Source organism: Eulemur rufifrons, chromosome 2 (assembly GCF_041146395.1).
Source record: "Eulemur rufifrons isolate Redbay chromosome 2, OSU_ERuf_1, whole genome shotgun sequence".
Classification (NCBI taxonomy): Eukaryota; Metazoa; Chordata; class Mammalia; order Primates; family Lemuridae; genus Eulemur; species Eulemur rufifrons.
Window position 1 is genome coordinate 21,353,866 of NC_090984.1, and position 25,122 is coordinate 21,378,987.

Below are 25,122 nucleotides of genomic sequence, written 5' to 3' on the forward strand. Positions count from 1 at the left end.
GCCCTTTGCCGCACTGGGAAATCGCGCTGACAGCTCTCCTCTCTTCCCGAGCAAGCCCAACATCTCTTGCCTGCAGCGGTGGCTGGGGAAGGAGTGTGTGCGCACGTGTGTGCGTGTGCGTATGTGTGTGTATGTTGCTAGAACATGGAAATCACATTTCCCCGTATCAATATATCTTCCAGGTGACATCTGTCACTCACACCCACTCCAGGTGCACCCTGCTTCTAAGCCGTTGCTCCTGCTCTTCACCTGGCACCCTCCCTGCCCAGCTAAGTAGTTCAGGGTCCAGCTCCCATTCCTCCTTCACCAGGAAGTCCTCCTGGATTTCCACAGCCCAGTGGTGGTCACCAGCAGGCCTAGTGGGGGAGGAGGAAAGGAAATTGGGCTTAACCTCTAGCCTGTCTGGTCTGTGCCATGGCTGGTAACCAGGGAGCCTTCCTCTGTTACCCCACCTGGCTTTTGCCTGGCTACCTGTCTGTCTCCTCTCCTGTGAGCTACTGCAGGGGAAGGCAGGGCCTGACCCCCAGGCCCAGCCCCGTGGGTGTAGGGCAACAATAGGGTTGGTGGATCAGGCCCTCTCTCGCACTCTGACACTTCGCTTTGGGGACGGGGGAAATGCAGGTTGGCAAAGAGGCTCAGAACCCTGATGTCAAAGGTGGGGACAGGGACCTAGGCCAATCTCTTAACTGGGGAGAGGAAAAGGGACTTGCCCAAGTTCACACAGCCTTGTGGCTTTGGGCTCAAAGTCCACAGAGTCCTGGTGGCTCTGGACTCCAGGAGTCCCAAGGCCCAGTCTGCTGCTCTGGCCCCACTTGTGCCCATGTGGCCCAAGGCCTAAGTCACTCTCCCTGCCTGCTGTCCTCTCCCTCCAGGCCTTGGTTACTCATCTTGGACTGATGCTGGACTCCAGGGAAGGCGCCCAGCCAAGGAGGACAGCATCTTCCTGAGGGATGAGGGAAGTTGCTGAGCGAGAGGCAGGGTCCCCAGCCTGGGCGGCCACCCAGACCACCCCAGGCCCTCTCGGTGCTGAAGGGAACATTTGTTGAGCAAAATTGAATTTACTGTTCGATTGCAGGAAACATAATCTGATCTGGGTCTTAGGAAGCCCTTAATGAAGTCAAGGTATTACTGGTACCCGCTGCTTTTTCATTTGTTAAACGAGGCACGGGGGTTACTCAGCTGGGATTGAAGGTGTCCGTCCGCTCTTCCTGCCTCAGCTGCCACCACACGTGTCCCTGGGGAAGTTGCCACTTGTCTGTGCCAGAAGCAAAGGTCGGGGATGTCCACCAACCCTGGTGACCCATCTGATGGCCAGGGCAGGGGTTTGGTCTCCATGGAGTTGGGGGTGAAGGGGAGCAGAGCTAACATTTGTTAGGTAACTTCTGGGAGCCAAGGTCCCTGTCCCCTGTAGTTCATCGGATGCTCGGGGCATCCCTGTGTGGCAGGTACCTGTGATCACCACTAAGGAATGCTTAGTAACATACCAGTTTTCTTCCTTTTAGGCACGTGGTGTGGAGCTGCAGTTCCCTGTCCCCATCAAAGCGAGGTGTGGCTGTATGACTTGCTTTGGCCAATGAAGTGTTAGAAGTTAGATGTGTCATTTATAAGAGAAAGCTTTAAGACCCAGTGTGGCCTTGGCCGTCCCTCTTCCTGCTGCCTTGGTAACTGGGGATGCACATGTTGAGATGGTGCGTGTGCCATCAGCCTGGGGTCCCAAGTGACAATGAAGAGCAGACATCCCATGTGTGTAATGGGGGTGAGAAATGAAACTGAGTTGTTTGAAATCTCTGAGATTTTAAGGTTGTTTGTTATTGTAGCAAAACCTAGTCTAGTCTAACTGATATGGTGCCACCACCCCATTTTCCAGATGAGGAAATGGAGGTTCAGAGAGGTGACGTGCTGGGTGAACTAGAGGGAGTAAGTGGCAAAGTTAAGAGTCTGTCTCAATCCATCTGGGACCAAGACCACGCCCTTCCCTAAGCGGGGCTCCTAGGCTGGCTAGGTGTGGTCACAGCCCAGCCAGCAGAGATGGGGACCCAGGGCCCAGCACCCATTTCTCCTAACTTCCCACTCCTTGCTGAGCAGGGGGCTCCCAAAACCCACCCAGTGCCCACTGGAGATGCTGGGTGGGGCAGAGGAGAGAGGCACGGAAAGGGTTCCAGGGCTGGACAAACCCAGGTGCTAATCCTGGCTTTGCCACCTCTAGCTGGGTGGCCTTCGGTAAGTTCTTGTCCTTTCCTGGGCCCCAGTCTTCCCAGGCGTCAAATGGGAATGATGCTACTTCCCTAGCTATCGTAAGAACGAAACGGGATGTAAAGATCTTGGCACAGAGCAGTACTCGGTCCTTGGGCTCTGCTGTGGGTGGAGGCGCCACACGGCCGAGGTGGCCCCGCTGCCCCAGCACCCGCCACCTGCCCGAGGGAACAAGGCCAGGCTTCCCGTCTCTGTCCAAGAAGGCCTGCGCCTTCGTCTCACGGGCTCCTCCCCAGCCCTGGAGGAGGGAAGGACAGCACTCTGTACCCCACTGACAGCTGGGAAACAGCCAGCCAGAGCGGGGGGCTCTCCCAGGGCCACACATCCAGCAAGTTCTGAGGGAGCTGATGTCACAGTGCTGGCCTCCTGCTTGGCAGCTCCATCTCCCAGGGTCTGGAGGGGACTTCCTAGAAGGCTGCCCTTGACAAAGCTGCCCACGTGGCCTGGCTTGGCCCGAGTCTGGGATAAGCCTGGCCTGGTTCTGCCCCCAGACCCCAAGCCCCCTCCTTGTCACTCACAGCCTTCTTCCTGCCACCCCACTCTTCTCTCTACAGCACTGCCTCCTAGAACATGGCTGCGCTGGGTCCTACCACCGCACCTTTGCTCGGGGTGGGCACTCCTCCAGGGCCGGGACTCCGCCTGCCTCCCCAGCTCGTGCTGGGCACCACGTCCTGAATGGTCACACCAACAGCAGATGCCATTTCAGGAGACCTACTCTGGCCTCTCCACTGTGTGCATACCACAGGAAACCCGCAAGGTAGGGACTCTCATTCTGTAGAATGGGGAAACTGAGGCTCGAGTCCATTCATTTGCCAGAGGTATGAAGAGATGGAGCCAGAACCACACCCAGGTCTGTCTGCTCCCAAGCCCGAACCCCTGACCAGACGGAGGGGTGGAAGCTGTCCTCTCCCGTCAGCTCCCCACCCCCAGCTGCACCTCCCCACTGCCCACCCCTGCACAGTTCCCTGTTCTCCAAGCAGCCTTCCACGTCTGCTCCGGCCACGTGGAGCTCTGCTGCCTCTGGGTCTGCGGTGGACTTGGGTAAATATGGGCTCCGGCCCCCACCTGGGGTCCCCCTGAGAGCAGGGCCTGAGTCTTCTGCCCCCTGCTGCTCCCAGTGTAACTGTCCACAGGGTTGGGCACTAGGGGTACAGGGATGAGAGTAAGGAACTCAGGAAGAGTCCAAAGAGTTGCTTTAAAACCTCAGGCAGGGCACAAGGCTGTGTGTTTTAAGGAAAAGGTTTATCCAAGGCTTGGACGATGAATCAGAGGGCACTCCAGACTGCTCTTTGGCCCTGGGCTGAGCTCTGGGGAACAGAGGTCCCTGGCCAAACTTCACAGCCCCAGACAGCTCCCTCTGTCCCTCCAGTTCCCTCCGTCTGGCTCCATCTCTCTCCCTCCTTGCCTTTTCCCACCCCCTTCTCCTGCCCTTTTTCCCTTCCTAAAAAACACAGAGAAATGGGACTCAGAAGCCTACACCACCTGCGAAGCATGGTTCAGCCTCCCCAAAAGAGGAAATGCCAGCGTGCGGGTTCTCATGGCAACTCCAGCTCCTCCCCCCGCAGCCGCCCCGCACCCATATGGCGAGACTCACATGGCCCTGGCTCAGTGGGGCCCTGGGGTCCAGCACCCGGGCTACAGCTGGGACCATGTTGGTTCCCTCGGCTGGCCTGGCCAGAGCCCACCCTCCTGGGCACACGAGACCACCTCCTGCAGGGACTCCTGGGCCCATCCTCAGCCTACCCGGTGTGCGGAGCTTGGGGGTGACGTTCGTTCGGGAGCTGCCCCGGCCTTGAGTGACAGCCTTCTGTGCTCAGCGGCAGTCTGGCACAGCCTTGGAACTCTGCTCCCAGCTCCCAGAGGTGGACCAGAGTGGGCGGGTCAAGCACAGGAGCCCTCTGCCTCCACCCCGCCTTTGCTCCCTGATGCAGGCCCTGGACCCGGGGAGTCTGTTAGGTGTGGAGGGATGCAGGGAACAGGAGCAGAGCCAGAGGCTGGTGTCTTCGCCCTGGCCAGTGGCACCCCAGCTACCTGCCCCACCCCACCCAAGCTACCGCCCAGGTGCCCAGCAGTCCTCTCTGAGCTGTGAGGGAGGGAGCAAGGCTCCAGCCTCGCCTTGGCTGAGCCGCCCCAGGGCCCTGTCGCTTCACGCTCCTCAACTCTCCCCACACCCACCCAGGCAGCTGTGCCAGCCGCTGTGCGGACTCCTGCTTTCTGCGGACAGTTGGGATTTTCATGACCAAACAATGGAAGCTAGTGCCACGTGGGCTTGGGGCCATAGCCCTGGTGGCTGAGGAGCAACTCTTCTCAGGCCTGGCATCCGTCCTGCCTCCTTTCCCAGGGCCCACAGGACAGACAAGCAGAGTGGGGCGGCAGAGGGACGCCTGGGTCCCCGGCACTGTCCAGCTCCTCCTTCCTCCACCTGACACCAGAGCAGCTGCCCCAGACCTCAGCCAGCCCCGGGGCATTGTCCAAGAACCACCCCAGTAGGCCAGGCGGAGTGTGGCCCGGCCTGGGGGTGGGGGTGCGGGAACCCAGGCCCCAGACCCAAGGGAGTGGACATAGGGTCCCACTTGGTCTGGCTTCACGCACATGGCTGCCTCCCCCAGCTCGGGGCCATTCTCTCTGGATGCTCTGATCCCAAAACTGCCTGTCTTGATCCCTCCTGCATCCTTCCCACCTCTAACCCGTCTCTCAGACACTCCCACGAGCACCAGGGTCAGGAAACACTGAAGGGGATAGGCCTGCCCCATTGGGAATACACAGACGGGGCCCAGAGAGGGTCAGAACTACACAAGGCCACACAGCGAGTCTGGAGTCAAGCTGGGCCCATAAGCAGGTCCCCTGTGTCCCTGCCCAGGGTCCCCTCAAGGTCCTGAGCCACTTCCTCTGCCTGTCTCTCCCCCTGGACTGAAGGAAGGACGGGTAGATGTGGGGGCAGGGAGCAGGGATCTGGGAACAGATGGGCTTGGAGGCTCCGCCTCGGGGGCTTGAGGGAGGGGGAGGAGGCCCGGAGAAACTGGAACTGTTACAAAGTTGCGAGTTAAAACATTCTTCACACTCCCGCCTCCTTTACTGTTCTGATGCACCAAGACGTGACAAAAATGTGTCAGATTTTTTAAAAAACCACACACACACACAAATGCCAGTCCTCGTCTCTGCCGCCCGCCCCAGCTTGGGCCATCTGTTTCCTGGGGGTGGGAGGGGAGTGGGGCTTGGCAGTCGGCGCCGTCACTCTGGACGCCTCCAACCCTGGGTCTGGACCAGCGGCCTGGCCCAGAAATGGCCCAGGTGACGGCGGGATGCCTAGGAAGGTGACGGCTGTGACACTGCCCTCCCTGGGCAGTGCTGCCCCGCCTGCTGCCAGGCGCTGCCAGCTCTGCCCGGCCTGGAGTCCAGCCCGTGCCCGGCCATCCACACCAAGCTGGACGCTGGGACACAGGAGCCGGGAGAGCCCTCCCTGAGACTCCCAGAGCCCACCTCTGTGGTACGATGGGAAACTGAGGCCCAGAGGGGAGCAGAGGCTTGCCCAGGTCCACAGGGACGCAGTCCGAGTCCGAGCCTCACCCATGCGCTTGGTGAACAGGGACGGCGCCGGGCCGGGGGGCTCAGCGCCGAGCAGACGGGCCCAGGCCGCTCTCAGCAGCTCAAGGCCAGCAGGGGAGGCCGCCCATCAGCGAGTGGCAACACACAGACATGCTGGGACTTCCAACAAAGGAATGACAAGGAAAGGAAAATAGGCGTGCCTAGCGGTAGGGACTGGAGAGAAATCAGGGTGACAGATCGTCCCGATGTGTCTGGAACTGTCTGGTTTCAGCACTAAAAGTTCTGCCTCCTGGGGGACATACCTCGGTCCTGGCAAACTGGGACAACCGGCCACCCTGGCAGCTTCTTTAAGGTGGTTCCTTCCCTAGGGCTGAATCCTGAACATGGTGGGACCAGCAACTAAGGATCTGGGGATGACAGAGGAGCGGGAACCCTGGTGGGGGGCGGGGGGGGGGTGGAGAGGCAGATCACACAGGGACTCGTGGGCCCCGGAAGGCGGTGCAGTGGGTATTTTATTTGGTCACAGGGTCAAATTTTATTGTGGTCATTAAGTCAAAGTGGGGAGTAAGTGGTACAAAAGGCACAGACTATAGAGAATTTTGAAAAATTCATTAAGGCTGGTGCCCTGGGGGTAAAGGCAGTGGCTTGGATGCCTGGAGAAGCTGGCAGGGACCGGACCTAGCGGGGAGCTGGGACTTCAGCCGCAGGCATCAGAAGCCACTGGAGGGTGTAAGCAGGGGCTTGATGTGGTCAGATTTGCAAGTAACAGACCCTCAGGCTTCAGGCTTCTCAGGCCTCCATATAGGATGCCTTCCTGCCACCCCCAGACCACCATCCACCCCCAGCCCCGCCCCCAAACCTGGGGACATTTGGTCATCTTTCAGAGCCCAGCCCAAGTGCCCCTTCTCAGAAGTCTTCCCTGATTGCTGAGAGAGGCAGAGGCGATCATGCCCCACCCAGGACTCCCCCAGCCAAGGACCCCCAAGCAGGGGCCCCAAGGGAGCCCTCATCACCATGGCCACCCTTTCAGTTCCCACACTTTGTCACATAGGGACCCTCAAGGCCATCTGACCAAACCCGCATCCCAGGTGTCAACACCGAGGCTCAGAGAGGGGACGTAGTTTGCCTGAGACCACACAGCAGCTGACGGGTGATGTCAGTGAAGAACCGTGCCACCTCTGTGTGAGTTCAGAGTCCCTGTGGTCCTGCCCACGGAGGGAGGGAGAAACAGGGAGTGGCCAGCCGCCCTCCCACAGAGGGACGGATGAATGGCCATTACCACGCCGGGCTGGGTGAGTAGCCGTGGGGCGTGGCCCCTGGCCGGCTGGGAAAAGCTGGCCATGGCTGGGAGGTTTATAACGGGAAGTCTCCCGGATCAACTCCTGTATTACCAGCTGGCCTGGCCTTGAAAGCTGGCAGGCCGGAGAGCTGGGGCAGAGGGTAGAGGTGGGTGGGGCAACCTGAGAGTAAGCTGCTCAGCCTCTTCCAGCAGGGGGTGCCCGGGGGAAGCAGGAGAGAGGGAAAGGGGCAGGGCCTGGAACCGTACCACTATTGCCACACTCTTGTGTTTAAAATGGCTAAAGTCCCTGTTAGAATGCAGCAAACCCTTGCCCACCCCACACTCCAGGAGGAGTTTATCAGACCATTCAGGAGAGGAGGAGCCAGCAGTTATCTCTCCTCTCTGAGCCCCCATCTCCCCACCCGCAGAAGGGCTCTAGTAACGGCTCATGGACGGGCTCTGGGGCGTGTCCAGCCTGGAGCAGAGTCAGGTGTGCGCCAGGGAGCCCAGGTGGAGGTTCGGCCCTGGGGACACTCAGAGGGGCTCAGGACCTCAGGGGACATTGCTCTGATCCTTCAGGTGGCCTGTGTGATGACCCTCAGTCAAGGGACTTCCTAAGGAGTGCTCTGAGATCCAGGGGTGATGGTGCCTGGCCTGGAGCCCCACAACCTCCCAGGCATCCTATGGGAGAACAATGAGCCCCAGGGGGAGCGGAGTCCCCTTTGCCCTCCAAGGTGACCTCAAGAAAATGCCTGACATGGTTTGATGTGCAACAGCTGGACTCTCTGCACCAAGAGGGAGGTGGGTGGCGCCTGAGGAGGAAGAGGTTTGTATTCTCCCTCTCCCCTGCCCCTCAACATTGTTCCCTTAAATCCCTACCAATTAGAAATGCACTGGGCTGCAGATTCATTAAACGACTTAACACACGTGCTGTGTGGAGAACAGCGCCTTCCCAGCCGGGGGAGAAGCGGAGAGTGCAGCTGAGTAGACTTCAAGGGCTGAGAGTCTGTCCCTAGTTTTCCAGGTGTCTGGTTTGGGAGCAAAGAAATGCAGAGGCAGAGATGGGACATCTGCCTGCAGCACAGACCTCTCCCCAGGACAGGCAGGAGGGAGGAAGGGGGCTCTGGGCCACACCCGAGCCTGGCTGCCTGCCCACCACAGTGCTGGGCACCGCAGGGAGAGTTTGGGGAGATGGGGCCATGCTTGGGGTGATTATGGGCAAACAGAGTGGAAAATGAAGCCCTTCAGCTGGCAAATGAGTTTAATAGAAGCGAGATGGGCAGAGGCTGTGATGAGAATGGCAATGCTGGACAAAGGCAAGCTGGTTTTCAAACGGGCCCGGGGGAGGCTGGAGCAGGTCAGCTGTACCCTTTGCCCTCAGGAGCCAGCCACGTTGCAGAGCCAGTGCCCAAGTCCCCAGACCCACCCCAGCACCAAGGAGACAAAGGGACAGAGGGACCATGGGATTGGCAAGGTGCTACAAGAGTGGTGGGATGAAGGTAAAGCATGATGGACTGTGGTCAGACTTGCAGAAGAAATTCTTGGACAGCAAGGGAAACAAATAGGGAAGGCTAGGAAGTCCCTTAGATAAGCATCTGCCCCTCCCAGAGGAGCTAGTCCCAGCCCTGCCCCAAGGCAGCAAGCAAAGCCCCCTCACTGAGGCTGCGGAAGACCCTTCCGGGGCAGTCTCCCCTTTGGGCCTCAGTTTGCATGTCTACGAAGTGGGGAGAACAGTGCCTCGCCAGGTCGTATGAGGCTCCAAATAAGACCCAGAGCCAGTCACTGTCCATTTCCCAGCTGGGCCACATCCCTGAGGGCAGGGCAGAAGCAAGCCCTCCTTTGGCCCGAGGGCAGAAACATAGCTGGGTGAACGGTCAGACCCGTGCCTCATACCACCCTAGACCCTGCCACCCGCCCCTCAATTTCCCCACCCTCTGCTTCTTTTTCCCTCCTGCCCTTCCCAGACGGGGCTGCACGAACTGGGACAGAGTGGCCTTCACCACACACAGGCACAGGCCAGCCTCTACCTTTGCTGGGCCTCAGTTTCCCTGTCTGGACAATAGCCGTGCTGTCCCAGAGAGTACCCTTCTAGGCCCAGTGTTCTGGAGAGGAGGGTGTTGTCTCTGATTCTGCCCCAGGCCTCACGGGCCACTCCCGCCCAGGACGCTGCCCACACCCCCCCATGCCCGGTTCCCCTCCCAGCCCAGGATCCGCCATGCCTCTGGACGGTGGCGAGAAGAAGGTGAGGGCTGAGGCAGGAGCCACCTCCAGCACAATAACCAGTAGCCGGGCTGCTCCCTACCTACTGACCCCGGAGCACACGCCATGCCACACCTGTGAGTGTGCGCGCTTCCCTAGCCAGCAGAGCTCTTGGGGCTCCCAGTGCCACACCCTGAGTCGGGCTGAGTTAGCAGAGGGAAGACATTGTGCTGGCAGCTGCTGCCCCCTCGTCAGCTGCCCCAGCTCCTGCCCAGGGGGCCTCTGAGCACTGGGTTGCAGCTCGGCCAGCTGGGGCTGCAGGGAGCGAGAGAAGGGCCGTCAGGGGGGGAAAGCTGGGGCAGGCTTGGCCCTTGCGGCGAGGGGACAGGAAACTCTTTTCCATGGGTTCTCCGGGAGGGGGAGGTGCCCAGCCCCACCCAAGGAGACCGAGGAGACCGTGACCCAGCCCTCACCTTCTCTAAGAGCCCCAATACTCTCCACCCTCTCTCGAGGGCCCTCCCGGCCCCCTTTAACCCCTCTCTTGCAGGCCCCTTCTCAAGGCCAAGGACCAGCTCCCCTGGCCCCTGGGCTTCCCGAATGCCCCGTCCTGGGGGTCTCCACTCCATAAGTGGCTGGTGAGTGAAGGCAGACCGGCCCGCCTGCCTCTCCCATGGCCCAGAAAACAATCCTTTTCGCCCCTTCTAAAGCTGGATGGCCTTTGGTTCCAAATTTAAAATAGTTTTGAAGTCCGTGAACTGACTCCTTCCGGAGCCACCCTGTGCACATGCGCCCGCAGGTGCACACACAGCACACGTGACGCCAGTATTCCCACGGCTGACCCCCACGTGGAACACGCACACCCTGCGCCAGGAAAAAGACAGGCATACAGGCATGGCCGAGGGCTCCGGGACACGCCAAAGCCCCCTGCAGGCAGGCAGCTGGTGCCTTGCCACGCTGGGAAGACAGGACCCGTCCCCCGGGCCCCCGGGGGACTCTGGGGAGGCCCGGAGTCACCCCTCCCCCACCCCGACAGTCCTTCTGAGGGTCTGTCTCACCTCCATAAATACCAAGTCCTAGGCTAAGGCTGCCGGTGGCATCTGGAAGTCCTTTCTTCATATCTAGTTTCAAACAAGTCAATTATCTCTTCCTCCACTCCACAAACATGCTCGACACCCCTGGTCACGCCCGGGGAGAAGGACCTGAAAACTGTGTGCCAGGGTGGGCGGGCGTGGGAGGGAGGAAGTGGCTTTGGTGTCCTCCGCGGTGGGGGTTGGGGAGGCTTCCGAGGCCCCTGGGTGGCTTGAACCCTGGTAATTCCCCACGATCAAGTTTTCTCAGTTAAATGGAGCTTGGTCCAGAGAGGAAACCGCGCCCCCTCCCTCTGTCACCCAGGCCTGTGGACGTCGCCCTGAGCTCACAGGTTGGTGGCACTCCCACCCTGCACGTAGGTCTCGTCTCGGGGACCCGTTTAACCACCCAGGGCTCTAGCTAAGCCCTCACCCAAGCTCCATCCTGAAATGGCAGTGATGTCATTTGAGGCATCCAACCCAGACCCCATGCCCTGCCATACAGCCTAAAATTCCACGCTAGGGGTCCCTCCTCTGTGCTCAGGCATTCTCCGCATGGGCTGCTCGTGCATGGCCTCAGTGCCAGAGATACGGGGCCCCCAAACCACTCTGCCCCTCGTCCCCAAACCCCAGGGGCTGAAGCTGGAGGGTCTAATGGGGGACGGGGAGAGTTTCTGTCCCCCTCCACGCAATCAACTGAGTGTGGCAAAAATGACCTGTGGGTCCTGAGGCCTGGCTGGGGGAGACACTCAGGCCGAGAGTGAGGTCACCTGGACAGGGAGGCCCAGGAAGGGGCCGGGCAGGGCAAGCCTGGGGTCCCACCGCAGGGCGTCTCTGGTAGGCTGGGGTAGGACTGGGGCAAGCCTCGGCCTTCAGACCACAGCCAAGCTTGCCACGCTAAGCGTCTGCTGGGGAAGGTGGGGAGAGGCCACAGAGCCTTCCCTGGGAGACTGACCCAGATTTCTCTCTCTCCCTCCCTTCTGCCACACAGGAGCACTGACTCTGTGTGCGTGTGTGTGTGTGTGTGTGTGTGTGTCTGTGCTCACGCATTCTCGGCCCTGGCAGGTAGAGGGTGGTAAGGGAGGACGCTTGCTGAAAGCTCTGGGAAATGAGAGAGAAATCCTCCCTAAATCCCCAGCCACTGTCCCTAATAGCTGAAATATGCTCTTGACAACAAGGTGAAAGTCCCTGGATCCTTGGGCCTGGCCTCGCTGCCAGGAGCTGGAGCCCCCGGCCTGTCTGTCAGGGAGAGGCCCAGGCCTGTGTGTTTAGGGGTCATGGCCCAGCCCTGACCCTACCCTCTGGCTTTCCAGACATCTCCTTTCTGGACAATGCCCCATAGGTTCCCAGGTGCTTCCTTGAGAGGCAGTGAGCTCCCCGTCAGGAGGGCTATATGAACGGTGGGGGTGGGTGCGTACCTGCCAGGATCCCATAGCAGGCACTTAGGGATGGGTGGGGAGGGAGCTTGCATGAAACAGAGCTGGAGGACCTCACTCAGCCTGAGCTGTCCCCCTGATGCTGGCTTCTACCCACAATGCCTGCCACCAGGGGTCCCCGCCCCTCCAAGTTGGCTGGGTCTGTCCCCGGGAGGCCCGACCTCAGAAGGGCCTTGGGAGGGGCCAGGGAGGACTGGGCCCAGGCCTGAGAGCTGTAGGTTCTGGAGCATCTGGCTCCAGTGGGAAAGAAATTGTATGTCCCTGTGGGACCGCTGGCCGTGCCCAGGGCTCTCGTGCACACACGTGGATACAGACTGCTATTTCCAGGGACAACTCCTTCAAGACATGTGCACACACAGCTGTACAGACATGACACACATACAGAGACCTGCATGTGTAAGCAGAGGCATGCCTGAACACACGAGTGTGAGCTTGAGCTTGCACCCAGGTGGGTGTACCCTGGGTATACAGGTGGACACACATGTACAGGCCTGCGCATACGTGAACACCAGCAGGGGGTGCTTGGTTCCCTTGTGGGCTACTCTGGGCCCCGTGAGGCGTGTGGGAGAAATCTTCCCCAGAGACTGGCCAAATCCTTGAACAGCTCTGGAGGCGAGTGCAGAGGGCAGCCCGCTCCTCTGCCGCATCCCAGGCTCCCTGCTCGCCCCTCTGCCCTCAGCCCTGCTCCACCTCCTCTCCAGCCGGGCCTTTCCTGACTGGGCCACGCATGGCACACCCGGCTCTGCCCTGCACCCTGAGAGCTGGGGCCTGCTCCTTGCCGAGGACCCCAATGTCCTGCCCAAGGGGAGGAGGCACCTTGTGCTCCCCCACTGCTCGTGTGGGACCCTAGGCAGGGCTCTGCCCCGGGCTGCGCCTCCGTCTCCTTCTGCCCATTGGAGGGGTCGCTGCGAGGGCCGGCTGGGAGACCCGGCACAGACAGATGTAGCCACGGTCACAGGTGCCCCAGGCCAGGCCCAGCCCAGAGCGTCGGTTTCCTGAGCCCAAGGCAGCCTCCCAGCTGGGCAGGTGCCCTTTGTCCTCACAGCCCCTCCACAGCTAATTGGCTCAGTCTCCACGCTGGGAACACCACCCACCCGCAGACACTGACCTGCCCACACCTCGCCCCACGCCAGGCAGGGGAGGGGAGATGCTGCGCTGACGCACTCCCAGCCTGCCCTGCAGCGCGTCCCGGGCTGCTCTCTCAGACTCGGGGCCTTTGCACAGGCTGTTCCCTTTGCCTGTGAGCTTATCCCTCTCTGTCCGCCTGAAAATGCGTCCTATTCCTTAAGGAGTCTGTTCAAGTGTTTCCTGCTCTGTGCAGCCTTCCTCCCCAGCCCGTCCAGCCCCACACTGTGCTCCGGGCGGCCCCACGCGGCCAGTTTCCCTGCACTGGTCAGTGCCGGTCATGCACCCTACTAGGCTACGGGGCCCCCAGTTGCCTCAGCGCGCCAACACCCTCCCGAGGGCCCAGCACTGAGCGCACAGCACACAGCAGGTGTCGGCTGAATGAATGGATGAATGAGTGAATGAATGATGTGAACATGTGGACGTCCTTGCCGAGTCCCTGCCTTGAGCTGCGGTGTCCTGTGAGGGGCTCCTCGGTGGGCAGGTGGCTTCCCTGTGCCTCAGGGAGCCTTGCAGGCGGGGGCTCACCCTCGTTCAGCGGACACCCCTGGTGGAGGGCCCTGTCTCAGAAAGCGCGCGGTGCTCTAGGGGCAGCAGCTCACACCAGAGGACACGGAGGGGACCCGGAGGCCTGTGCAATGCAGGGCTAAGAAGAGTGCGTTGTGATGCTACCCTCACTTGCTGATGGCCCACACTGCCACCACTTAACAACCCTGTGGTGCCAAGCAGCTAACTGAATTTCCCTGCTGCTCGGTTTTCCTCATCTGTAAAATGGGACAATAAGTGTATCTACCTCATAGGGTTATGAGGATCGAATGCTTGTAAGATGCTTTGAATAGCACCTGGCACATAAAACGCGCTCGAGAAACAAGAGCTGCCGCTGTTATTTGATGGTTAGTTCGGCGCAGCCAGACTCGGTCTGCAGCAACAGGCAGGCGACAGCGCGGAGGTGGGAGACACCAAGGCCAAGTAACAGCCTCTCCGGACGGGAGCTGGCGTGGCTTCCTCTGCTCCAGGAACCGGAAGATCTAGGAGGATGTGGGCATAGGAACACCGGGACAAGCGATGTGGCTGGGGAGAGCATACTGACCCAAGAATTCCCTGGAGGAGAAGGAGGGGACGCCCAAAGGGGACGGGCAAGAAGGTTCTGGGGTCTGGGAGCACCAATGGGAGCACCAATCCTAGCCCTCCCACTGCTCCCGCTGCGTGGACGAGGGGGCGTGTGCAGTGCCGGCAGGAAGAGGCTGTGCAGATCCGTGTGGCCGGGCACAGGGAGGGGAGGGCATTCTCCCGCTGGAGGAGCAGGGCAGAGGGTGGAGGGGCTGCTCCCCACCTCCAGCTGTGGGAGCCTCCCAGGCCGTGGGCGCCTCGGGCTGAGTGCCCGCAGACCTTCCCAGAGATGTGGAGGCGGCTCTCGAGGCCAAGCCATCCAGGCAGGACAGGAGGGGCGAGGGGCCGTGGGCTGAAGGAGGCAATCTGGGGACACCCGAGACGAGGGGTGCGCCCGGTGGGCCGTGCTCAAGGACAGAGGGGCCTGGTGCGGGAGGGGCGGCCGGCGTGAGAGGGGAGAGCAGTGGACTTTCTCCTCCTGCTCAGCCCCCCTGCTTCTCCTTCCCCCTGCCTAAGGCCACCCCCACCCCTCAGCCTTGTCAGTGTGGCACTAATGGGCTGACACTAACAAGCCGGGGCTCCTCTACTTGTCTGCCAGACCAAGCTTCGGCCTGGAAGAATCGCTAATTACAGCCACAGTAAGGAAGTATCAATGATGGACGCCAATATTATTGCCTCCTGCGTCCCGGCCTGCTTATTTGGAGATGAAAAGAGCCCTGGGGCCGTCTCTCCAGCACAATGCTGAGTGAGGATGACGGGAGGAGGGCGCCATGTGCAGAAGGGAGCGTCCTCCAGCTGGATTCATTCATGAAACCCGGCCTGTTTTCCTCTGGGCAGGGTCCTCTCCAGCGAGGGCCCAGGGCTGCAGCTGAGGGCAAAGGGACAAGCACAGGGAGGACAAACCAGTGATCTCTCGCTCCCAGCCCCGGTTCACCAAGTGACCTCAGGCACCTCTCTTTGCCTCTCTGGACCTCAGTTTCCTCATCTGCCAAACGGGTACAATAATTCCAGCCCTGCCTACCTTGTGTGATGCAGGGAGTGAATGAGGTACAAAAGCAGGGCTTTAGAAGGGTGACCCAAGGTGCAAATGTGGGGGCTTCATGGACCAGAGGAGACAGACGGGGTCGCTGAGGAACTGGGGGTGCCAGCAAAGGGACAGAGCAGCTCAGGGAACTCTCAGAAGCACGTCCTCCCCCGGCCCCAATCACTCAGTCAAGCACCCAGACTTGGAAACCAAACACGCACAACAGCCAGAGAGAAGGGAGGCGCAGTTTGACTCAAACGTGCCAGCTGCCGTCTGGGGCCCTGAGCCCCTGAGCCCGCGGGGACCTGCCAGGGTCCCACCCATACCCGAAGCCTGTGCATAACGCCGGTCGCAGGCTGAACTCACACGCAGGGAGAACCTCTCAGACAAGCGCACCCAACTCAGAGAAACAGGGCACAGCCGAGAAGCCCCTCAGAGACAACCCGGACAGCCACAAAAACACACCGCACGTGCCAGGGGGTCCCACCGGCGGAGGCGTGTGCACACGCGTACACTCGGGAACACACGCACGGCCAAGTTCACGAATGAAGGTGCACAGAGTAGAAACAAGCAAGCACACACACACACACACACACACACCCCCCGCATCTCGGGCCCAAAGCCGGTTCTTCCTAGCCCTCGGGACCTCTCCTGTGGAGAAGGAAATACAAAGCTCCATGCGGCCTTCAGGCACGTGTGTCCTCTCGGGCCAGGGACCAGCCGAGCAGCGACGAGGCTGGCTGGCAGCGGAGCCCAGCGCGGCCTGACTATTTCGCAGGGGAGTTGGCCTCGCAGACAGTCCCTCCTCGCGCCTGCGCAGGCCAGGGTAGACTCGCCCACCCCTGGGCGGACCTGCGCACGCTTCCCCGTGTGGGCCCAGCCCACCTCTCACTGCCCCCGTCACAGTCCACAGGGAGGAAAACTGGATGCCACTTTGGGACATGAAGTGTCCCGGCTTAGGGTCGCCTCTGCCCCAGGTCCTCAGGCTCTGCCAGCCCCCAGCTGGGGAAGGGCCAAAGTCCCCCCTCCCTTTGCCTCCCTCATCCCCTCCCCTGGACCTTAAGGCCATGGCCTGTCTCACCCCCTCGTGTTCCCGCTTCTCTCCAGCCCATCAAACTGTCGCTCCCAGTGAACAACAGGGACAGCCACACAGAGGGAAGGTCTGTACCAGAGGAAGGGAGAGGGTGTCTCAGCTGGTCCCTGGCGCCCCTGGAGCACGCTCCCCGGAGCACTCTCCCTGGAGCACCCTCCCTCACTCCTTTTTCCCAGAAAACATCCACTCGGGCCAAGCTCAGCTCAGGTGGTATCTCCTGCAGGAAACTCTTTGGGACCCTCCCAGGGTCAAGAGACTTCTCTGGCACATAAGTCCCAAGGTCACGTGGCAAGCTGCAGGGAGAACCGGGCAGAGAAGCCAGGTCTCCCCACCTGACGCAGCAGACCCAGGGCAGAGGGGGGCCAGACCCGGTGGGCAGAGGAAGGTGGACACAGGAAGGGCGGGCAGCTCTGCCGTTGCTTCCTGCCTCAAGGCCCCCCGATTCCTGGGGTCTCTGACAGGCCCACCTGCTGGATCTGGCCTCCGTTCCCTTTGGCAGACAAGCGCCACCCCAGCCCCTCCAGCCCAGGCCCTGTCTGTCAGCCCGGCAGCCTTTGCTCACGCAGGTCCCTCTTCCTGGAGCCTCTCTCGGGCCTGTTCCTGGGCTCCAGGCACAGTTGTCCTCCCAGAAGTCCCACTTCATCCCCACCTGCCCCTCCTGCAGCGCTAGCTCCCCACACACCTTTGGGAGGGTGTGCAGGTGAGTAAGAGGAAGCAACTGGAAGTGCGCCCGCCCCCAACTGCAGGGTTACCCAGGACCAGGGCCAGCCCCCAGCTAGGAGCCAGTCTGGTGTCACAGGTCCGACTGCCAGCTGCCAGGTGCAAGGCCAGGGTTGGCTGGCAGGGGAGGGGAGGGGAGAGCGGGGAGAAGGAAGGAACTGCAGAAGGGAGGAGGAGGAAGAGGGAAAGGATAGGGAGGAGGGGAGAGGGGGAGGGAGAGGCTGCTCTTAGCCCCAGGGTCCCAGGAGAGCTAAGCCAGAGTCCAACACAGGGATAAGACAGTTGGGCAGCTTGTCACCTTTAGATAAATGTCGACCCCAGAGACACAGATCAGACCCCTGGGCAGAGTGAAGTAAAAGGGGAAGGCAGTCCCCTTGGGAGAGGAACCAGCTTCAGACAAGTGGTCCCATCTCCCCCTACCCCACGCACCAGTGGGGCGGGAAGTAGCAGTGGGTGGGAAGATAGTACCCACCTGGGCCTCCTGCTACATCTTAGTTCAGCCCAAGGAGTTCAGCTCCCCTCCTAGGTGACCTTCAGGGTCACACCTTCCTGACCCTGGTCACAGACTAAGCCTCAACCCTGCCCAGGTGGACTGGCCCTCAGGGAACCGGAGAAGGCTCCAGACAGCTCATCCTCGCCTCCTCCCACTCCTCGGGGCTGGGTGACAGATAGGGACTGTGGGTGTCAGAGACGGCCCTGGCTCTGAGTGACTGCTGGCAGCTGATTTCCCAACCTTGCTGAGACCAAGCACTTGACATCCTCCTCAGTACCGGGACACAGCGGGTGTCTAATAGCCACCAGCTCCCTCTCTGAGCCCCAGCCCCAAGTTTCCTGAGACGCCCCACTCTCCCTCTGGCCCACCCCAGAGCTGGCGGTCCCAGCTCTCACCCCTCCTCTCCACACACCCAGCCCCACCTCTGAGGCGGGGGGAGTGTGAATGGCCGAGCACCTGCCCCTCCCCTTTCCCTCTCCTCTCCCTGGGCCTTTCCCAGCCCAGATACACATCACAGGCCCCCATCGGTGTCCTCAGCTGGCTGTCAGCTAATCCCTGCAGAGGTGTTAACTGATAATTGAGATGTTAGCTGTAAACTCAACGTGCGATTCCCTGCCAAGAGCACTTTGGTTTTAACAGGTTGCTTTTGGAAATGGGAAAACCTTCCAGACCCAGGCAAATGGCAGGCAGGGGTGCAGAAAGGGGTGTGGGGGGTACTTCAAGCCTGGAGCCCTTCCAGCCTCCTGAGCCCCCTCCGCACCTCTGGCTTCGCTGAGGCCGGAGCACAGGCAGAGCACTGCCTTCAGCAACACCCCTGCGAGGTGACGGCATTGGACGTGAAACCTCGCTGAACCTCAGTTTCCTCATCTGCAGCTGGGGACACAGAATACCAATCTCGCAGAATTGCGGTGCACGCTGCCCCAGCTGCCAGGCACGGCTCCTGAGGAGCTTGAGATCCGGGGAGCTCCGGTCCCCGACTGCCTCTGCCACGTCCCTCACTGAAGGGAACCATGTCAGTGTCCACCCCTCCCGCCTCCTCGCATTACCCTCCATCCACCACCACGTCTCCTCCCCCAGCTTCCTAAATCTCTCCCCAGGCAAAATCAATGCAATCGAACCGCAAGGCCTGCACAGACATGAGACTACGGGGACATTTAGCAGATGACAGGAACGGAGCCTCAGAGCTCCAGGGAGGGAAAGGACACTTGCTCAATAAACAGCGTCAACACAACCAGCCAGCCATCTGGAAAAACCCACCTAGATCCCTACCTCAAACCACACACACGAATACATTTCCGATGAACTAGAGATTTAAACATTTTTAAATATCATAAACAACTAGAAAACAACATGGGACTATATTTTAAAAACTCTACAGTGAACAAGGCAAGAATGACAGACTTGACCAAAGGACAGTTTTAAACTTTTGAGGAGTTTAAAAAAAAACAAAACAAAAAACGCATAAACTTAAATGAAAAAAACAAACTTGTGAAAAACGATTTGCAACAAGACAGATAAAGAGTTAAATCCCCTAACCTCTTACAAATCAATTTTTTCTTACAAATCAGGAAGATGCATCTCACCACCCTAATCACTGAAGCCAAGGTGGCCTGTGACCTCCCGTGGGAGGTAGTGGCCAGTTCCCAGGCTGCATTCTGTTCTCGCTCAGCCCCGCTTGGCTTCCAGGACGTCACCCCTGCCTTGCTTTCCCCCACCGCACCGCTTGCTCCTGCTCTGTCACCTTCGGCTCCTCCCTCCTCCGCGGCTCCCCACCCCTAACTGAGGGAGGTCCCAGGGTGGGGTCATCGGTCCTTCTGTTCTATCTGCACTAGCTCCCTCGATGCCTCCATCCTTTCTCGCGGCTTTAAATGCTATCTTTATGTGGGTGACCCCAAATTCGTATCTCCAGCCCAGACCTGTCCCCTGGAGACCAGCTTCACATGTCCGCCTGTCACTCCACAGTTCCACCTGGCTGTCTCCTGGCATCTCACAACTGACACATCTGCCGCCAGGCTGGCTCGCGGGCATGTGACCTGGGCCCCACACGCGGAAGGCCCCGGGCTTGGTGTAATGCTCCACTGTCATCCCTCACTTAGAAATTCTTAATTTTTTTTTTTTTTTAAAAACAAAAAGCTGCCCATTTTCACCGTGCTCTGAGCCCCAGACATCAGCTGCCTGGTGCTAGTCGCGGCTGAGCCCTGCGCTCCCCACACCACGCCCGCCCTCCCCGCTCTTCCCAGGTCTGTCAGTGGCAGCTCCCCCCCTTACAGCTACGTGGGCCAACACCCTCGGTGTCACCCAAGGCCCCCTTCTCTCCCTCTCACTGTCTCCTCCAATCAGTCAGCAGGACCTGTTGGCTACACCTTAAATGTGCGTCCAAATCCATCCACTTCTCCCCATCTCCCCAAGACCCCAGTCCAAGCCTCCACCATCGCCTCCCCACGTCATCGCAATAAGCAGCCCCCCGAGTGGCCTCTGTGCTTCACAGCTGGCCGAGGGGGCTGTTGAAATGTAATTCAGATGACACCGTGTCATTCTTTAGAACCTTTCATGGCTCCCTACTTCATCCTGGGTAAAAGCCAAAGTCTCCAGGCCACCCCAAACACTCCCAATCGGCTCCTGCTCCCTCTCTGGCCACATCATCTCCCTCCCTCGTCCCCCCTGTGCCAGCCACACCGGCCCTCGCTGGGTGCCCCCAGGCCGGGTCTGCTCCTGACTCGAGCCTCGCGCTCGCCCAGACATCCACTCCTGCATCTCCACAGATGCCGCCTCCCAGTGAGGCCTCCCTACGGCCACACCCAAGCTGCCCGGCGTCCCGTCCCCCTCCCCTGCTTGACTTCCTTCTCCTTAGCACGGAACACCCCGCACACTGGATCTCACTGTTTATCTGTTTTCCTTGGCCATCTCTCCTCCGCCTGAGCATACGTTCCCACGGGGCAGGCATTTTTGTCAGTTTTGTTCACTGTTAGGTCCCTGACCACAACAGTGCCCAGCACATAGCAGGTGCTGAATAAATGCTCATTGAGTGCACACGTGCGAGGAAAAGCGATCAAGGACCCGAGGGTCCCGCAGTTCACAGACGCAGGACCGGGAATGGCCAAGGAGCACACACAGACATGCTCAACTCAGCAGCAGCCAAGGAAATGTGAGGTGAAAAGCCCTTTCGCCTGTCAGACTGGCAGGGACTTCGGTGGCTGACAATGCCGGTGGTGGGCAAGAATGAGGGACGGGCCTCCCACGCCTGGTTCGTGGGAGCGACAGTCAGCACGACCCTCTGGAAGTTGATCCGGCTACACAGAACGGATCAACGTAGACACGTGTGCGCCCCCTGCCCCGGGCAGTCTAGTTCCGGGAACATTCCCGAAAGACCCACGGCACAAGTGCACACGGACGTGCAAACCCAGAGGTTCCCTGAGTGCGGTTTGTAAATAACCGAATGACAGAAACAATCTAAGTGGCCACCGACAGGACTGCAACTGATACACAGTTTGCAGCCCGTCCACACAGCGGGCGCGGAGGACAGGGAAGGAGCCGCGGAGGAGCATGGCGTGGCCGCACGGCGCGCTGCGGGGTGCACAGGCAAGGGTGGGGAGGGACAGCCAGCACGGCCACATTTCTCCTTCTGAAACACACTGACGAGTGCACAGAAAACAGTCTGGAAGGATGAACATCAAACCGGTGAGCGGTGGTTAGCTCAGGGTAGGAAAAGATGGCGGGAAGGACTGGGACTGCACACCTCAGGGCAGGTGGACAGGTAACCCACAGCAGCGGCGCCCAGCCTTTCTGGCACCAAGAACCGGTTTCATGGAAGACCATCTTGCCACAGGTGGGGCGGGGGGTGTCGTGGGTGGGGGGGGATGATGCGCGGCCCATTTCCTAACAGGCCACAGACTGGTACCGGGCCGAGGCCCAGGGGTTGGGGACCACAGATATAGAGAACGTATTACCTTAATACTCGGAAAAATGATTCTTCTCAGGGAGAAAATATCTCCTATGGCTCCCAATATTAAATGGTATGGAAATAGGCCACCCCAAGCCCTCCAGTGTCCGGCCCTGCCTCATCCCTGTTACCCCCACCCCCGCCCCGGCACCCCCAGCACTCTGGGTCCCACGCTCCTGTCACAGCCCCACGCCTGTCTCACAGCTCTGTTCACGGGCACAAAGGCCCGCCTGCCCCGTGACCTCCTCAGCCTGGGCCCTGCTGTCAGAAGGCCAGCGAGGACCCCCAACACTCCTAAGGCCAGGACTGCTGCCCCAGCCCCCAGTGAGAACCCCCGGGTCTCCGCCCCAGGGACAGCCTGCGGGGTTGAGGATCAGAAAATGCCCACTGCCTGTGGCCGGAGCAGGCCCCTGGCTCCAGGACACCCCCCGCAGGCCCTGGAGGCAGCTGGTCCGGGGAGATCAGGGCAGGCCCAGTAGGGAGGACTGGCCAGAGGAGGAGGGGGACTGGGGGTTCAGGACTCTCCCCCAGGGTTGCCCAGATTTAGCAAATAAAGTACGTGCCACACAATATTTGGGACATGTTTATACTAAAAAATTATTTGCCTGCCTGAAGTTCAAATTTAATTGGACATCTGTATTTCTTCTGGCAATCCTAGCCTCCACCCCATCCCAGCCCTTGGGGAACCTGGCAGCCAGCAGAAAGCCTTCACCTGGGATGCCCAGGAGCAGCGGAGAAATGCCGTCTCTCAGGCCCACCACCACGGGGACCAAGACTCCAGATAGGTTCCGTCCTGGTGCTGGGAGGGGCACCCCTGCCCTGGGGGCGTCCTGCAGAGAGCTGGGAACTTCCAGGGGAAGCGCCATCAGGCACTGCACTCGGCAGGGGCAGAGAAAAGCCAAGTGACAGCAAAGAGGGCTGGACCAAGGACGCAAACCCCCCCACAGCTAAGGCACTTGGCAGGTGTGTAGCACAAAACATATCCCGGTCAAACGGCAGACAGTGAGCACGCAATGGTGTGTCCTGGTGCACTTGGGTGCTCCCAAGTGCCCCGGGCTTGCAGCTGGTGAGGAGCGAGGGCCGGGGGTAGCCAGTCTTCCAGAGGTCAGGAACTCCTCCAGAGGAGGCCCCACTTTGTGTCCCCTCCCACTGCCCCCAGCAGGGGCTCATTCGCCGAGGGCCAGCCTGGGTCAGGGGAGCTCGTGCTCACACCCAGAGCCTCCCACCGGTGTAGAGGCATGAGGCAGGCTGATCCCGCCTCACTCTCCCCTACCTGGGTCAGATGGCGCCGGGAGGCAAACAGACTGGCCTCTGGGGGCCCGGGGAGCCGCAGCCTGTCCGTCGAGGTCCCAGCATGCACTGTGGGGGAAGAGCAGGAAGGTTAGCATGGGCAAAGTGGGTGCCTCCCGCTACCCTGCGGTGGGCCCACCTCAGCACGAGGTCCCTAAGGCAGATTCCCACTGCTCAGCCCAGCAAAGCTCAGCGCTGGCCCCTCCCCACGGCATGGGCCTCCCTTCCCCTTCCCCTTCCCCGGTACCCTCCAGCGGCCAGTTCTTAGTGGATCACACCCCAGGAGTGTGAACCCCCTGGCCTGGCCTTCAAGATCCTGTCCGGGCCCCTAACTTCTCACTGCCTCTCAACGTCCACCATGGGTCAGCCCTACCTCTGCCAGTGTTGGCCACACTCACAGATACACAGACGGCCACCCCACCCCACTCTGAGGTTCCCACTGCTGCCCACCAGGTCCGTGCCTGGCCTCCTGAAAGCATCACTCACATGTCCTCAGCCCCAGCACCCCTCAACCTAGGACGTCTGGCTTTGGCCCCACCACCCTACAACACCCTCAGCAAGGTCTCCAAGGACCCCATCTGCACCCCAGCCCTCCCATCTCAGCCTGTGGTCTCTGGCTGGCTGACTGCCCATCGGAGCACTCTCTCCTCGTGACCCTTGACCCCTCCTCATTCTTCATCCAACCCCCATGAGTCCTCCCAGACATGGCCACAGACCACCGTCTCCTTCTTCACTCTTCTCTCCTGGACCATCCCGCCACGCCCACGCTTCAGTCTCACTCTGCGTATGCCCCTAGCGGCACCCAGACACCTGGAGGAGGGTGAAGAGCCTCAACCTGGCCCACAGGGTGCTGCCCACCCCGGCCTTGACCCACTGTCCCCCTCCTGGTCCCACGGCCGCCTGGGTCCTTCTCCTCAGCCAGGTCTCAGCTCGAGGCAACTCCTCAGAAAGCCTTCCCTGATCACCGTGCCAGAAGCCCCTCTCACCGTGTCACACTGCCCTGACTGGTTTGTCATTTGGTGTTCCCTGTTTCAACAGTCCCACACGGAGCTTCCCTCCCGGCGGGTTTACTGAGGTGTAACTAACCCACAGTGCAGCGGACTCCTGGTGCACAGTTCTGAGTTTTGACAGCGACATGCAGCCGTGTAACCTCTGCCACCATCCAGGTGTACATCCTATCACCCCACAATCCCCGTGTGCTGTCCCCTTGCATGTAGTCCCCCCACCCCCAGTCCCTAGCAGCCACTGATCTGGCTTCTGTCCCTGTCGTTTGTCTTCTCCAGAGTGGCATACAAACGGAGTCAACTGTATGCAGCCTTCTGAGTCTGCACAATGCGTCTGGGATTTATCTGTGTTGTCTCTTGTATCGGAATTCCATTCTTTTTTATTGCTGAGTAGTATTTCATTGTTTAGCCATTCGGCAGGTGAAGGACTTTTGGGTTGTTTCCAGTTTTGGGAGATTATGAATAAAGCCACTCTAAATAGTCACACACAAGCTCTCACGTGAATGTACGTTTTTACTTCTCTTGGGTGAGTACCTAGCAGTAGGATTGCTGAGCTGTACGAGAAGCATATTTTTAACTTTATAAGAAACCGCCAAACTGTTCTCCAAAATGGCTGCACCACTTTGCGTTCCTGCCAGCAGCCTCTGAGCGTTCCCGTGGATCCGTATCCTTGCCAACACTTGGTACTGTCAATGTTTTAAAGCCAATGTAACGACACGTCGTGGCATCTCACTGGGATTTCAACTGGCACTTCCCTAATGACTAACGATGATGAGCATCTTTTCATGTGCCTGATTTTTTTTAGTGCCATCACTACTTGAAATTATCATCTCCCTTTAACTATTTACCTGTTTATTTTCCATCGTATGTGAGAGCAGAGACCCTGACATTCACTCCCCAGACACCTGGACTCGTATCTGGTACTGGGTGATGACGATGACAGCGATGGTAGCAGAGGCGGCGGTAGCTGACATTTACAGAGCGCTTACCACTTGCCCCGCACCGTTCTGAGCACTTTACAAATATTAACTTGTCCAATCCTCACAACCATTGTAAGAGATACAGCGGCTATCAACACTCCCATTTTACAGCGGAGAAAACCGAGGCCGAGAGAGGTAACTGGCCCAAGGTCACACAGCTAATAAGGGGCTGAGCCAAGCTCTGATCCCAGGTATCCTGGAGTCAGAATCTGTAGCCGTCATCGGGACGTTAGATGGCCCACAGCAGACGCGGGGTGTACCCCAGGAGGAGGGAACGAACAGGGAGTCATGGTCTTGGCTCCTCCGAAACCCTTGCTCTGGAGTGGTCCTGCAGCGCCTTGTACCCGAGACTTCCACTGCTGAGTGCGCGTCAGCCGCTTCCCTGGCATTTCCTCAGCCCCTTACAGTTGGCAGGGCCATGTGAGACGTTCTGGCCCATGGGCTGTGAACAAACGCGATGCGTGGCATTGCTGGGCCAAAGCATGTGAGAGCCAGCGTGTGACTCTACCATCTTCTCTTCCCTACCGTGGTGCCCGGAGGCCACATGCTCCAGATGAGGCAGC

The 25,122-nt window shown here is 59.8% G+C and overlaps 1 protein-coding gene across 6 annotated transcripts in view; it reads right to left on the minus strand.

The window, feature by feature from the left end:
- The window catches only part of LINGO1 (leucine rich repeat and Ig domain containing 1), a 187,642-nt gene that overhangs the window by 36,760 nt on the left and 125,760 nt on the right, over window positions 1-25,122 (minus strand). For 5 of the 6 annotated variants that reach the window (XM_069457183.1, XM_069457157.1, XM_069457175.1 and 2 more), the window contains one exon: window positions 22,559-22,644. The exons of the other annotated variant lie outside the window; for it this stretch is intronic. Coding sequence is in view for 1 of the 5 variants with exons in the window: in XM_069457138.1 (XP_069313239.1) it covers window positions 22,559-22,644 (86 nt within the window). In the remaining 4 variants the exon portion in view is untranslated. The remainder of the gene's footprint in view (window positions 1-22,558; window positions 22,645-25,122) is intronic. 6 annotated transcript variants of the gene reach the window in all.